The following is a 16901-nucleotide window of genomic DNA, read 5'->3' on the forward strand; positions in this document are numbered from 1 at the left end:
ATTTGCAAATGGCGATTTAAATACAAAGGGAGGTAAGCATAAGAAAATTTGCAAATGGCGTTTTAAATACTAAGGGAGGTAACCATAAGTAATTTTGCAAATGGCGTTTTAAATACTAAGGGAGGTAACCATAAGTAAATTTGCAAATGGCGTTTTAAATACTAAGAATACTAAGGGAGGTAACCATAAGTAATTTTGCAAATGGCGTTTTAAATACTAAGGGAGGTAACCATAAGTAAATTTGCAAATGGCGTTTTAAATACTAAGTGAGGTAACCATAAGAAAATTTGCAAATGGCGTTTTAAATACTAAGGGAGGTAAGCATAAGTAAATTTGCAAATGGCGATTTAAATACTAAGTGAGGTAACCATAAGTTAATTTGCAAATGGCGTTTTAAATACTAAGGGAGGAAACCATAAGTAATTTTGCAAATGGCGTTTTAAATACTAAGTGAGGTAACCATAAGAAAATTTGCAAATGGCGTTTTAAATACTAAGGGAGGTAAGCATTAGAAAATTTGCAAATGGCGTTTTAAATACTAAGGGAGGTAACCATAAGAAAATTTGCAAATGGCGTTTTAAATACTAAGGGAGGTAACCATAAGAAAATTTGCAAATGACATCTTAAATACTAAGGGAGGTAACTTACTGAAATTTGCAAATGGCATCATAAATACTACGGGAGGTAACTTTGAGAAATTTAGCAAATGGCGCCATAAATACTTAGGGAGGTAACTTAAATAAATTTTCAAATGGCATCATAAATACTAAGGGAGGTAACCATATTATATTTTTGCAAATTGCGTTTTAAATACTAAGGGAGGTAACCATGTGAAATTTTACAAATGGCGTCTTCACTGCTAAGTGAGGTAACTATGTGAAAATTTGCAAATGGCGTCATAACTACTAAGGGAGGTGTAACCATCTGAATTTTGCAAATGGCGTTATAAATAAAAAATACTTATATCACAATAGCACAGAAATAACCATTGAAATTGGCAGAATTAATGATTGGATACATCCAAGGACTGGAACACTTTACAAAGAAACAAAAACAAATAGTAGTTCCCATTATGGGTATATGTATTTGTTATCATAAATGTATTATAAAGATTGCATTATGAAATTATGACATATCAATATTATAGTTTTATACACATACAACTAAATACAATATACACACACGAAAACATGTTCTTTCAGACTGTTTCCTTACTTAAGTTGCACTCACATACATTGATCGTTTTGACTCTTTTTGTCTTGAGCCAATTATCCCATAATTTAGATCAAAGCTTTTCATATTTATAGTCGAAAATCGATGATCTATGGCTAAAGGCCAAACGCTTAACAAATATAATTTTTCTTCTGTTTCTCAAGCTATTGAGATCTGTTCTGTTTTGAGTTATCTTATATGATTGAATTGAAGGCATTGATACAAAAATCAGCCAATTCTGAGACAAAAGATAAAAATAAATTAAAACTCAATATGTGAGAGTGCAGCTTTAAAGACACAGAACCATCCATACAGAGAGTTGTGGGATGAATCAATTAAGACATCTCGATTGACCTTAATATCTATGTACATGCTTAATGCACAGACTCTTTAGTTTAATACATGTACTATATAAAGGAATACATTTCCATAAAGCTACCATATCTGTCTTCAAAGAAGAAATCATCATCTATATATAGTTTTTCAACAAACTGCATGTGCCCATTCAGTTGTGTGTTGCAACTCTTGTCAAAAGCTAACAGAATGAATTTCTTATTCACATCTTATAACCACAATTATTTTATCCTTTTAATTCTGGCAAAAATTCGTTGAGATGGCAACTTACAGGAATTATAAGTACTCTTTCAAGGTCCAATCCATCTCTAAATCAATTCATACAAGAGGCCACACGCTAATAGAGACTTGTTTTGGATTAGTAGTAGGGCAAGAAAATCACAAGGTATTCTAACAGCTGATTAATTGTCTATCTTGAAATATAGACAGGGAACTTTTCCAGTATGAGGGATTTATGCCCAAAGCAGGGTAAAGGGTTTGAAATTGTTTCTAAGGTCATTTATATTCAATTCAAGGTACAACCGTTTTCCATCCAAATTTCCAAGCCAAAAAAATATTCGTCACATCTGTACAATAGTCAGGCCTCAATTTCTCGAAACTTCTTAAGTCCCTTATAACAGGATTAAGCTAATCTCACTATTTTTGTTGTTCTATAAAATGTGTAATATTTACTTATTCAACAATTTTTAGAAATTATTTAGGAATAATCTGTATGATTATCAAAATAAATCATTTTTCATTTGTCAAAATCCATTGAAATAAGCGACTTAAGCCTGTTCAGCTTAAGAAGTTTCGAGAAATTGTGGCCTGAAGTTGAAAGCTCTCTATTTCAATTTCAGGATTATTCCTTATCTTGAGAACCCATTAGAATCAGCATTTTAGAAAAACAAACACTCAACATTAAGCAGTAAAACATAAAAATTCAATCAAGAGTCACTTTCGTTTAATATCATGGATATATACAGATGAACTGACTGGGAGATATCCACATAATCTATAAAATACACCAGTGGTCATAAATCTTAAGGACAAACCAAATTATGCACTAATTAGAATAAGATTTTATTATCTGAACTTATTAATCCAACTTGTTTTTCATAAAAAAATCTTAACTCAGCCAGCTTGACATTTAAATACACATTTATATACAAATATACTGATAAGAATGGACCATTAAACACAAATATTCAAATGTACTTATGTTATCGCAAATAACCTAATAACATCCTGGAAACTCGATTAAATGTTACTATCTTTTGCATAGAGAATGATGGCACATATATAGTTATGTCCATAGTTAATGACCATATGTGTTAAAAGATTTATATTATTGTACTCAGCTTAAGGACCATATGTGTACAAAAATCAACAGTTTTGTTCACAGTTTAATGACCATATGTGTAAACATTAAATAAAAAAAAAATCAATAGTGTTGTCCACAGTTTAATGACCATTGGTGTATTAAAGATAATATCATGGGTGAGGTAAGATTAGAAGCTCTATCTCAAGGATTTGATGCAAAACTAGAGCAACATTTATTCGAATTGAGGGTGAAAAACAAATCTGTTTCATGTGATATTAGATAAAGAAAAAGGATCATTTTCTTGTATCCCTTAAAAATAGAGCTACACTAGTTTTGTACCAATTCCTTGAAATACAATACTGCACAGTCTTTCTGCATGTTAAATGCTGCAAAGGTGTTTTTTTCATACATTTTCAGAGTATATATTTGAACAAAAAAATCAATTTTATCCAAGCTAACACGGCTACAACTCCTAATATCATTAACATCAAGCAATTTTATTGAAAAGCAGTCTATGAAGCAAATATTCAGCAATTAAAAAAATACCTTTTTTATTTTTAACATAATAATCAAATGCCCACAATTAATCAGATAACAAATTTCTTTAAAATTATCATTTTTATTATGGTTCTTAATTAGCAAGATAAAAGACAAAGCGCCAAGTTTCATGAGCAAAGCAATATCAATCAGTAATAACAGATTGGAAAAGTTTGATAATAATGTGAAGCTAAAATTTCAGTCATCACACAACTATGCTAAATTAAAACTTTACAAATACAAAACACGAGAAAAAATACATAAGAGATTGCACCTGTTAATATGTACAGTATGACATTTACATTAATAAAATGGAGTTATAAAAACAGTTACAAAATACAACTTGTATGTATAGTTAGGCACCTGCTTGTATGTGTAGCTACACATGTCTTGAATGTGTAGATAAGCAGATGCTTGTATGTGTAGCGATGTGATTGCTTTCATGTGTAGCAATGCACCTGTATTATGTGAAAATAACATGTATTTTTTATGAAGCAACGCATGCACATAAAAGGTAGCCCACTTATAGAAGTAGGCCACACATACAAGTAGTCCAGGCATACAAGAAGTCCACATATAAAAGAAGTCAATGCAAACAAGTAGTCAACACAAAGAAATAGTCCACGCAAACAAGTAGTCCACACAAACAAATAGTCCACGCAAACAAGTAGTCCACGCTAACAAGTAATTAACACAAACAAATAGTCCACGCAAACAAGTAGTCCAGGCAAATAAGTAGTTTTTCATGTCTGCTCTGTTATATAAAACACTGCAAAGAAGGTACATGTACATAACATGATACGCCGTTTACACTGTCGCAATGAAGTCTTATTAAATAAAAACAAATGTATGTACAGTTTACACTAAAACATAAAAAAAAATTGTACGTAGGACATTTTGTATTTCTTCTGAAAATATTAAAATAATATCCACTTTGTTCGAAATTAATAAAACACAAAAATATAATGTCGTAAATTCTAAGAAGTATGCCAGATGTGTTTATCCCCCACTAAGTTACCATATTTTATACACACATAATTTATATTATGAATGTTTGTTTAAAATGTAAATTGAATTAAGCTTAAATACACAATGACTGATTTATTATTTCTTCTTTATAGTACAATTAACATAGCTGAAATGGGAGCATTGCTATGCCTTGCCAATTGCCAGTGAATGATTGTCAGAGGGGTTTGAAGCAAGCCATTGGATGATACGACTATTATAATACAGCTTTTACATATTGACGAAATATTAACCCTTTTATTGGACAATGACAACCAGGGCCATGTTCATTGCTAAATGTTTAACATGACTGTACAAATTTAATCTGAATAACGTCTCGAAAAATTGAACCCCGTTTATATACTTCTCTGGTATTCCGCTTAATTCCACACAATAAATATGCATATTTACCAGTTTAAAAAAAGGAGAAGTTTATTTTAGAAACTCCACCTTAAACCTAAGTTATGAAGATAATTTGATTTTAATAATGACTAATAAAAAGAAATGTGATTTTTTTACAAATGAAAATGTTTAAAAATGTATTTTAATAATAAAAGCTCATTTTCATAAAAAAACTTAATACATATACTTTAATGGCTTAGTCGTGGTAAAATTTCACCAGATTTATACTTGTGTCAAGCACAAACTAATTGACATGGATTTCTTCATATTTTTTTCAACGAAATTAAACTTAAGCAGCATTCTGAGTGCTCAGCACAACAGGGGTACTTATTAAACTCCAATTTTCATAGGGAGTTATGTTTGTCAAGTGTGGAGCTTTTAGATGTATGCTATTCCCATCACTTTTCATCTTACTTTAATGATTTGCCGAAATATTGTTACGTTACATATTTGTAATCTGAATAAAATATGCTCAGGGGGCCATTCACAGACCCAAATTCACAGTACGAGATTATGGGATTGAGGTTGAAAGCAGTTTCAAGCGGCTAATACTGTTGACAGTAATTTAAATCCATTTCATCCTGTCTTTCCAAAGTCTTTTTCTAAGATGTATATAAATTCTAATGAAACATTTATAATACAAGTCTGTTTAATCAGAAATGGTCATGCAGAAATTTCAATCTCTATTACAGCAAGTGCCTTTAAAAAGTGAACACAGCATTACCACATGGTTAACTTTAGTATCATTTGACATAGATGTTTATAAATCCTATCCCAACACTTTTACTGTTGTTATACAAAAATGGTTATGACGGTGAATATTTCCATCTCTATTTACAGCAAGCATTAAACTGCTTTTCTAAAAGAATCATACTGTTATAACATTTAAATTGCTATCTAAACTAGTTAGACTTAAATTAAATGTAAATGTTTTACATATCCATATATGTGACGAAATGTGCAAAAACCAGGCCCCAGAGTTAAAAATGACAAAACGCAAGAAATCATACGGTTTTTTTCCACATGCTGATTTTTTTACGCAAAAATGTGGTATTATTTTTTACTATCACCCAACATAGAGACATTAAAAATTAAACCAACATCACGCTTAAAATTTCAGCATTTTTATAAAAAACTAACCTCAATTTCTAACGTTATGTTTTTTTGTTCGCCTTTGGCCTGATTTTCGCAAATTGAGTCATATTCACGTCACAATTAATTACAAACACTTGTAATTTAAAATATATATTAAGTATGTCTGGTAATTTTGATATAATTATAAACATTAAAGAATGGTAATGGTTTTGACATATTAAAATAGTACCTATATTTGACATACACAAATATTCATACTTCAAATGCTGGTTTCATTTTGGTAATTTCCAATTCATATTTAGTAGTAGCCATATTCTGATAAATCACCAACAAAGGACCACAAGACTGGAACCAAACTTAAAATAAAGACATAAGCTGCCCATCCATGATCGATAAAAAGAACAGAAATAAACAATCAATAAAATTGACAATATTGAATCAATAAAATCTATAATAATAATGGTTGAATAATATTGAGTCAATAGAATAAGTAATCTTTTTTGAGGCACCAACTGGGTCATCATTTATCTAAAAAGTTTTATTCATTTGTACTCAAATATAGATAAACATTCTATAGAAAAAGAATACTAGTAATATTGAAAATTTGTAAATAAATATTCAAGCTCTCTGATTTTCTCAGCATATTGATTAAGTCCTCAATATTGTCAACTCAGGTTCAATTTCATTGACAATTTTATTGATCATGGGTTGGCAGCGTAAGTGTCCAAAACAAGGAAATAAACCTGACTAATGGTTGTATAACAATTCATCTGTGATGAAACTTTCTTTTCAACATTATTCATTCTGAATAAGATTATAATTTCAAACAAGAATTGGTATTTGCTTAGAAAATCTATAGCCAAAGGAATCCAGGAAAAAACAGATTGACTTCATGTTACTTAATATGACATCATGTAACATAATATGACATCGTGTAACATAATATGACATTGTGTAACATAATATGACATTGTGTAACATACTTTGACATCATGTAACATAATGTGACATCATGTTACAAAATTTGACATAATGTTACAAAATATGACATCATGTAACACAATATGACATCATGTAACATAATATGACATTGTGTAACATAATATGACATCATGAGTGTAACATAATATGACATCATGAGTGTAACATAATATGACATCATGTTATAAAATATGACATCATGTAACATAAAATGACATCATGTAACACAATATGACATCATGTAACACAATATGACATCATGTAACACAATATGACATCATGTTACATAATATGACATCATGTAACATAATGACATCATGTAACATAATATGACATCATGTTACATAATATGACATCATGTAACATAATATGACATCATGTTTCTTATAAATCATGTAACATAATATGACATTGTGTTACATAATGAACATACAATAAAACAGCAGCAGTATAATTTTCTTTTAAAACACTACAGCACCATGTATTAATGGTCAAATGTTGAATTTTAGTGATAAATCATAAGTCGATTGACCAAATTCTATTGCCAAACTATGAAAGAAGTAAATGAACACTTGCCGGTCTTGCCTATATAAATAATGTTCTGGCGAGGGTTTTAAAAAATCTCATATTTAACAAAATAACTTGAAAGTGAATGAAATGTTTTTCTTTTTATTTGTTTGACAGGGGGTATTGTTAATTTCTTGACATTTATTCACAGCAAGTACTGCTTCAAATAATCACTTGCCTAAAACAGACAGCGAATATCAAAGGCACTAGGCAATGCTAACATTCATTGGATTCTTTGAAGACTGAAGAAAAAAATGCTAACAGTGGAGAAAATTATGCTAATGGTTATTGCATCCTAAGAAAAGTGGGTAAAAATAATGCTAACATTACTTAGATTCTTTAGGTTTGAAGTGCTGAAGTGTAAAATGAAAGAAGAAAATGAAATTTTGGCACAAAAAGAAATGGTGTAAAAAAAAAGATGTTGCTGCAAGTTTGCCTCAATTAAGACTTAAACAATATATTGCATGTCTAAGGTTTTTGTTACATGTGTATCAATAATAGTTATCATTTAAACACTATAGACAATAGTGCCACAAAGTAAACTACATTTTACAGATACAAATAAATACTTTTAATATAAAATCTAAATTTGAACATAAAATTATCACTTATATCGTTCCTAGCACAAAAGAAGTCGATTTGAATCGAAAAACAAATATTATTACAAAAACAAACATTTTGGAAGAAAAAGTATTTTAATGCAACATCCTTGCTTACATTTGTAAATAAACAGAAATTCAGGATTTAAGATTAACATAATAACACATGAATGTGAAATCTTTTGAGAACAATTTAGAACCATGGAATATAACAACTTTTTAATTAATTTACAGGCACTGGAAACCGTTTAATAGGAAGCTTTCATACACAATAGATATTTACTTTATAAAGGTGTAACATACTTTATGAGCTGCTGTGTTCTAAAACATGGTTGTTACAGTTTATTCAATAAATACACATCTTTCAACACGCAATTGGCCCATTCTCTTACAGATTTTGTCACACTAGTGTAGTAATACCCCCACTCTACAAATTGCCATACATAAAGGTAACAATTATTCCCGAAATAGTAAACACCACGACAGAAATCATTGAAAAAAGAATACTCAATTGACTGGCATTATAGAAAATGTCTCAGAATTCATGAAATATCCATCTTTATATTGTCATCGAAGATGACAAGTCCCCCCAATACACAGCATATAAGCCATTTAAATGCTATTCAGCACGGGGTTAATTCATAAAGTTGCACTGTATAATCAAGGTGAAGCCGGACTACATGTATATCATTAGGTGGATATAATTGCGCCCGACTTCTTTACATCGTCAATGGCGCCTGACTCTGTTGGATACAATGGCGCCCAACTGATTAACATTGTAGATTCAGTCATCAAAATGGCATTGCATTTATGAGGGAGTAACAATCCTCTCCCCGCTAGACAGTGTTATGATCGTTAAATATTATGTATTACAAAAGAGGCCACTTTTAAATGTCACTGCATTTATGCGGTTCCCAAAAGGCGCTGGGTATACCACATTCTTGTCATTAAAATAAGGTTAAAACGAAATGGCCAATACATCAACACTGTCTTTATATTGTGCCCGCTAAACCGCGTCCTGGTCATAAAAGTGGCACTGAATGTAGGAGGTCGGGACAAAACCCTCCTCATTGTTTGACCTTCGTACACGAGTCCAACCATCTCCCTGGTCCTGCTCCAGAACAGACATTTCCTCATTCTCTGTCATAGACACGCTGCCCTCGTTTACAGCTGAAACAAAGGAACATAATAAAATATCATTTATGCAAAATAATCGGTGAATGATCTTAAATCACTGTTAATACATTGAAACGAGACCTGCATTCAGTTAGTTAATAATTATTCCTAAGACAAGCCTAAGTCATTCTGTACGACAGTGTATTGGTCATTTTTCATATTATACTCCAATCATAACTATTTTTCTAACAAGACCAAGATAAATTTCGACGTGTTTGTATGTACCATTCCTTTTGTGAAAGTACATACAATCTTTAAGTCATTTAGTGGTCTACATAATATTTTGCAAATTCATATTAACTGGGCCAGCCATTTTTTTTTTTATATATCTACCGCATCACCTGACTAAATTCAATAATAACTGACTGCAGACTAACTGATATAAACGTATTGGAATACTTGAGAAATACTGCCTTCTCATTAGACAAAACTGTATGTTGACCACTAAACATGGTTAAAGAATACAGGACCAGAATAAATATGTCATAGCCTGAGCAGACAGTTTTAAAACAAATCAGCCAAACTTTTGTCTTTCACCAGATCGAGGCTGACTGGCATTTCTTTGTTAATTTATTATAAAGCAGCATGTGTATTTTTCACAACACAATAAAATTTCAAGTCTACACAATTATACATGCCGAGACAACGTTGACAATGTTGAACTTAACATGTGAACAATGGGCCGATTGTTCAGAACTTGGTTAAAATTGCTTAACATGATCATGTCATCACTATTAACTTTCAATTGAATCATTACTGCCCTGGAAGTTTAATGGATAAAAATTGTGATCTGCTGGATTTATAACAATATTTATATGGACAACTGTTTCAGCTGTACATAAATATGTTAGCACGTAATCAAATAATTTACGTTTATAAGTTAACAATGATGTTTTTTACTTAAACAAGTTCTTAACAATTAATTGGCCCAATGATGTCTAGGCTTGTTTGACAGAGGCATTGACTTATAGATGAAGGAGCATTTTTAAAACAGTTTTAATAATTTGTACTGATAATGCAGGTTTCCTTAAGACTTAAAAATCCATGTATCATAATTCAACATATTTGTTCCGTAAAACGAATAAAATAAATAAATACAATCTCTTTTGTACAAGCTATTACTTAGGCCAATATATATTAATTGCTAGATTTTCAACCAAATTTCTTTCTAAATGGAGGCCAGGGCTAACATTTTATTTTTTATTTTTCTTAGATGACTGTATCACTGTTAAATATGTGTTCATGTTCTTTCTTATTGCATAACGTACTATATACATGTGTTTCTAGACAAACCAAAGTCAATCTTAACATTTCTTCTCTTTTTTTTTTACATGTGAATGTTTACATCACCACCATAGGTTCCTGGACACAAAAACAGACCCTAGTTCAAGATCTTTATTTAAGTCAATAACATTTAAGGGGTGGCAAAAACAGATGTGAAAATCTAGCAATTAATTTATAGTCTCCTTAAAAGTATAAACTTCCTGATTATGATTTATAAGCAGTTTCTAAAATACAACAAGACATTTTACAATAACGCAAGCATTGCCAAAGCATGACAAAGAGTTTCAGCCAACATAAGCAAATACGCAAAATGTGATGAAGATGATAATGAGGATGAAGATCATTGCTTGAAAATTTAATATTTGGCTCTTTTGGAAATTTTCAACCCAGAGAACGTTTGTATGGGTACTCATAGACAAGAAGCAATTTTGTCATACTAGAAATGGGCAATATTCTGAACCTACATTCGAAGGGAAGCAATCAGTGAACAATGTTTTGAAGGGAGACAAACACTATAGTAATACTCAACTCTCTGTCAAAGTTGTCTCCCTTAGAAAATTATTTTGCATTTCAAGGGCCATAATCGACATAGGTGATCTGGCTGGTTTTCGAAAGGAACCTGTACGTCTCTCATGTAAAGCTAACTAATGAATAAGTTTGATTAAGATACAATCTAACTTCAAAATTTATCACTTTTACATACAATTGTTTACAGACACACGGACGACGGACATCGCGCCTACGCATAAGCACTACTGGCCAAAGGCCAGTATAGCCAAAAACGATATTCAATGTTTCAAGATTCAGTTTTTTAAAAAAATGATCAGTTCAGAGAAATGATTACACAAAGCAATACAAATAAATTATACATAGTATTATATTAGTAATAATGTTGGTGTCCTTGCACAAAGCATCTTTAAGCAGATTCAAACTAGGTCGTTATATTTTACTTTAGGCAACTTTAAAAAAGGGCCATGATTCAATAAGATATCTTAGTTCTAAACAATAATCTGCTTAAAGCTGCACTCTCACGTACTGCTTTGACAACCTTTTTTTTTATTTTTTGCCTTCCTTGGAATGATGCAATTTTTGCGTAATCTGAGACAAAAACTAAAAAAAAAGGTCAAAACTATATATCTGTGAAAGTACAGCTATAAGAGTGCCTTCAGACACCTGTTATGTTACGGACAAAATCTAAACCTTAAATACGTGTTCTTATATTTTAATTGAAACGCAGTTTACGCCCATAACAAGGTTACGAAAAAAAACACGAGTTTAAGTCTGGAAATTTACAATCAAAAGCCCCTTAAAATCTCTATTGAAACAGGTCCCAGGTTGTTAAACTTTTCTTTTTAGACTTATAATTGGTTTTCTGTAAAAATTACATGCCATAAAAAGTGTACGATTTCAAACGAACATCACAGTGTAATTCTACGTAGATAAAACGTCATATGTAAACATAGAACTGATGCTGAACTGAATGTATCGGACATTTTTCAGCCAGACAAGACCAAATATCATGAACTTCTTTTCACAGAAGCTGTGAAATGACAGGGAGAGAAATCACAAGACTAAAAGGGGTTCTCAAATAAGTCCCCATGGGTCACAACCGATGTAAAAAATCAAGTAAGTAACGTTTTCTTCTAAATAACGTTTTCGACAGGAAAGATACGAAAATGTTTCTTTGCCTATAAAATTCTATGCAGTCTATTTTCTGCTTCTACATGACATTGTGTGAACTATTTTAGATTTGCTTATATTTTAATGATGCAATCCGAGAGCCAAAATTTAAGTGTTGTATCATTCTACAACATTCTGTTGGAATCCTGGCCAAGGATTGCATCATTAAAATACAACAATAAAAATGACACAAAATATGCTTGGTCCACTGAATTAGTCTAGCTTGCTGGAGAAAGCTCTTCATGGGCTTTTGCAACCTTACGCTGTGATCCCACGCTTCAGGTTTTAGCATTGTTAATTTTTTACAAAATAATGGTAAATGAAACTAACTCATGTCAAGCTGATAAATGTTTGAAATACCCATCGAAATTCTGTTTACATATAAGGTAAAATCATGTGGTATATACACTGTAAACATGTGCAAACGTTCTTTTTTTGAGTGAAAATTATTCCACACATGCAACTCAGGAAATCGGAAGTCATTCGTGAGTTAGCGATATCATCAGTGGATTTGAAAAGTTCCGAAAACTAAGACTGAATCAAGACACACTAAAAAGAACAAAAGACAATATATTCAAAGACCTAATTTGCTACTGTGAAGTCATTGATACATTTTTTTAAACATATTGCCTTTCAGAATTGGACAAAAAATTACTAACGTTGATGGTAACACACAAACGTTGTTTTTTCTCAGTCTGCTTTGCCTCAAGGAGCTTAAAACAAATAAAAATTCTTTCGCACAAAATTAGTATGATTTTTGTTTATATGTAGTAGTAATAATGACAAATTTTGTTTCATCGACGAAAAAAAAATTTGAAACCAAAAGTTCATGTCAGCACTGATTTTATAAATTCCCCTTATGTATATCAATGATTTCACAGCACTCGACCTAAAATCTGATTATACAAACCTCCTTCTGCAGTGGCTGTGGTTACAAAGTCAGAAAAAAAAATGCTTTTTATATTTTATTCGTCAATGATGATGAATGATTTAGCACGTTAGCAAAGAGACGCAGCAAAAAGGCATACAGATAATCGAAAATCAACATTACAAATCATAATATTTCATATAAGGCAGACAGCCAAAAATAAATTTAATTTTGTTAACATAAAAGCATCACTCAAAAATCAAAAGCATTAGACTTTTTGGCATATCATAGCATTACTAAAACACATCACAAATATTTCAGCACACAATCAAGTTCCAAAGTCAAGCCTTTATATAATATATATAAATAATTATAATATATTTATATGGATGCATAAAATGAAAAAAACCTTTACTGAAAGGCAAAATCATAACCATTGTTTTAACACTGATTACAACCATTGGTATTAAACTAAAACCAGCACATTTTCTTCTACAGAAAAAGCTGGCCTTTAGTCTGTGCTTGGTGTACCTACATGTACCTAATGTTGTGTGAGTTCTAAGTTGGCGTTGTAGCCAGGGTCACAGGTACGCTATTTTTATGCTACTAAACAGTTACTCAATTAAGGCCATTATCTCCCTTTGTTAACCATTTTTTACCATATTTGACAAAAAAAATATTATAATATTCCGACCAATACATGCTCCCTAGTATTGCTAGATATAGCTGGCTCTGGTACATGTAGCATGCTACGGCCAAATAAAAATAATTTTGTGGCTACCGTTACCCAACCAAACCTATTTTTAAGTCCCAACGCTAGTATAATTGATTATAATTGAAATTTAAACCATGAGGCATTATTATTTGTACAAGGTCATACAGTTTACTTGTATTGTTTTACTTTTTGGCAACTTAAATATCAGAATGTGTATGCATGTAAACAATACAACGAGGTATACCAGTGTGTGAATACGATGTAATAAATTACATCATAAATGCTACGTCAGAAGGCAATATTTTGCTTCGAATGAAGACTTTTAACAAAGCTAACCTTACTATTTCTTCATTATCTTAAAAAACATAGGGCAGTCCATGCCGCTTACGGAGCCTTGCCTCGTTTCATTTAAAATGTTGAAAAAAAATGAAAGTTATCTTTGTTTTAATTTTTATCTTCACTCGAAGCAAAATGTTGTCTTCCGATATAGCATTTATGACGTAATTTATCATGTGATTATACACACACTGTATACACTTCAAAAAAACACAAACACAAAAAAATAATAAAATAAAATTTTCCCCCACCTCGTACCCTAGGCTGTTTTATTTTAACATGTTACAATATCCACAATATTAATTTCATTTGGCCTATTATAAACTGTGTCAAACACAGCAGCGCTACTCACCACTCCTAAGAGCTATTTATACAAACGCTAGTTAGCAATCTTGCGCAGCTATTTTCTATAACAACCTAACATGACTCTGGCCTGATAAAGCAATTTCAACATTTCTAAACTGAAAATTTGAATGGCAGAATATATAATACAACATAGCCTACCTTCGAAAGGATAAAGCGCTCGACATGATCCTATGACGGGATATTCCACATCAAACTCTGGGTCTGGTGTAAATGGCTCCGGCTCCTGGGCTGGGTCTTCCACTGGCCTGAAATAAACATTGGGAACCAGTCAATTTACAATGGGAACCAGTAAGTAGTCAAAGGGGAACCAGTCAAATACAATGGGAACCAATCAGTAGTCATAGGGGGAACCAGTCAAATATGGTTGGGTGAATCTGGGTCAAATAGGTCCAATTCCAAAAAAGGCTGGATGGAATATTGAAAATATTGAGCATGTCTATTTAAAGTAACAAACTAAAAGAAAGAAAAAAATATCACATTAAAGAAATAATAAATAAATAAAGTCATGATATAATGTTGATTCAAAGAAATAAAATTTCATGTCTAAATCAACTTTAACAGAAATTAAACAATACAATTATTACAAAACAGAATATTAAAATGGAAATTAACAGAAGTATAATTGTAAAATACAAAATATTTCAAAACACTGAGAAAAAAATATTAACAGAAACAGAATTTATATAATGTATTCTTACTGATTAGGAGGGCTATTTACAAAGTGTAGGGAAGTGAAATTAATGAAAAGTAAACAGTGAAATAATGAAACGCATGAAATTATCTTTAATACAATTTTATAAATTAAAACGTGACTGATCGAAACAATTAAATTAAACAAAGTTTCAATATATAAATGAAGAAACATTTCTGATTAGACACAGCACACAGTATTATTAAGTAGATCTGTCACCACACTAAACACAGAATGGCTACATTTTATAACACCTTATATTTCCCTACTTCGTAAAAAAAAATGCAGTTGTTTAATCCGACATGAACTGTATGAAACATTATTACTTTCTATCAAAGCAGACAGACTACTGACTGAAAATCGGTTTAAAACCATAATCGATCGCTGGAAATAATCAGACAAGCCAATTATCGATTTTTGATTATGTAATCCAAGTAAAAAAGTTTTTTTTAACTTTACGAAGTAATGAAGACTAACAAGCTGCATTTTAATTGTAAAAAGTGTTTTTAACAATGAATTTCACATCTGAACATGAACGCAAATTTTTTACGCTGTATTTCATTATTTGGAAGTAAAATTTCAGTGAAAAGCTGTAGGTGTTCAGCTGAACATAAAATAATCAATACTGTTGTTCTACCACGTTTTTCTATTTTAAGAAATAACAGCCACCCGGTGATAATCAATCCCCAATTTATGCAATCAATTATAGGTGACCTCAATCATAAATGCTCGATTTTAGGCAATAATCGATTCCGAGGTTAAGCAGTTGATTATCAGTGACCTCAAACATAAATGCTCGATTTTCGGCAATAATCGATTATGAGATAAAGCAGTAAATTATCAGTGACCTCAATCATAAACGCTCGATTTTTGGCAATAATCTATTTCGATATTAAGCAGTTTATTATCAGTAACCTCAATCGTAAATGCTCGATTTTTGGCAATAATCAATTTTGATATTAAACAGTGGTTTATCAGCGGCAATAATTGATCATTATTTTTTTCCTACATCTTCTACAAGAGTTCATTTTACTTAAACCCATTATCTGAAATAATCCTATGCATTTGACTTATAATATGGAAATATAATAAGAACTCGAAGCATTTAGACATATCCTAAGTAGTATTTCAAACAGCCTCAGCGCATTATGACTGTTGTCACAGCTTCTACTATAATGTTACAACAGTTCTGCGTAAAGCTCACGATCATGATTTTTTCGAATCATGGCATTACCATGTTATAAGGCTAAGCATTAGGACACAATAACTTACTAGTTAACAGAACAACACTACAAAACATTGACTGTGTATTTCGGATTTTTTAGGCATTGAAAAAAGGCTTTTCGAGACGATCATATACACCCAAAATTTGGACTGGTTTCTTACAAATCAATTAAAAGAGGCTTATATCATTTCAGTTTCCTTCAACAAAAATTTGGCCCATTCTAAATTTTCTAAAACCCTTGAACAGACTGAAAATGGATGATTTTATTGTAATTGCATCATGATAAAATGTTTAGGAAAAGGTTATATATCATCCGATATAAACATGATGACATTTGTATTCGTAGCCACACTTACACAGATGTTTAAGTTGCAGTTAAATCTAAATGAGCTTAGAGTTATATTTCAAGCCAAATTTTCTGGTAGAAAATATGTATTGTTACAAGAAATATTCACTGATTAATACATTCTATCTCAGAGTACCATTATTGATAATATGGCCACTA

General features: G+C 31.2%; 1 protein-coding gene across 6 annotated transcripts in view; it reads right to left on the reverse strand.

Annotated features, from left to right (window-relative positions):
* Positions 1-1058: 1058 nt before the first annotated feature.
* LOC128224748 (cdc42-interacting protein 4 homolog) overlaps positions 1059-16901 on the reverse strand; it is a 63846-nt gene continuing 48003 nt past the window's right edge. For 4 of the 6 annotated variants that reach the window (XM_052934758.1, XM_052934757.1, XM_052934760.1 and 1 more), the window contains 3 exons: positions 14619-14725; positions 13106-13120; positions 1059-9225 (listed from right to left, as the gene is read on the reverse strand). In XM_052934758.1, the coding sequence (XP_052790718.1) occupies positions 9062-9225; positions 13106-13120; positions 14619-14725 (286 nt within the window). In that variant the 3' untranslated portion in view covers positions 1059-9061. The remainder of the gene's footprint in view (positions 9226-13105; positions 13121-14618; positions 14726-16901) is intronic. The other 2 variants (XM_052934761.1, XM_052934759.1) reach the window with 1 other exon arrangement.

This window comes from Mya arenaria, chromosome 17, assembly GCF_026914265.1.
Source record: "Mya arenaria isolate MELC-2E11 chromosome 17, ASM2691426v1".
Classification (NCBI taxonomy): Eukaryota; Metazoa; Mollusca; class Bivalvia; order Myida; family Myidae; genus Mya; species Mya arenaria.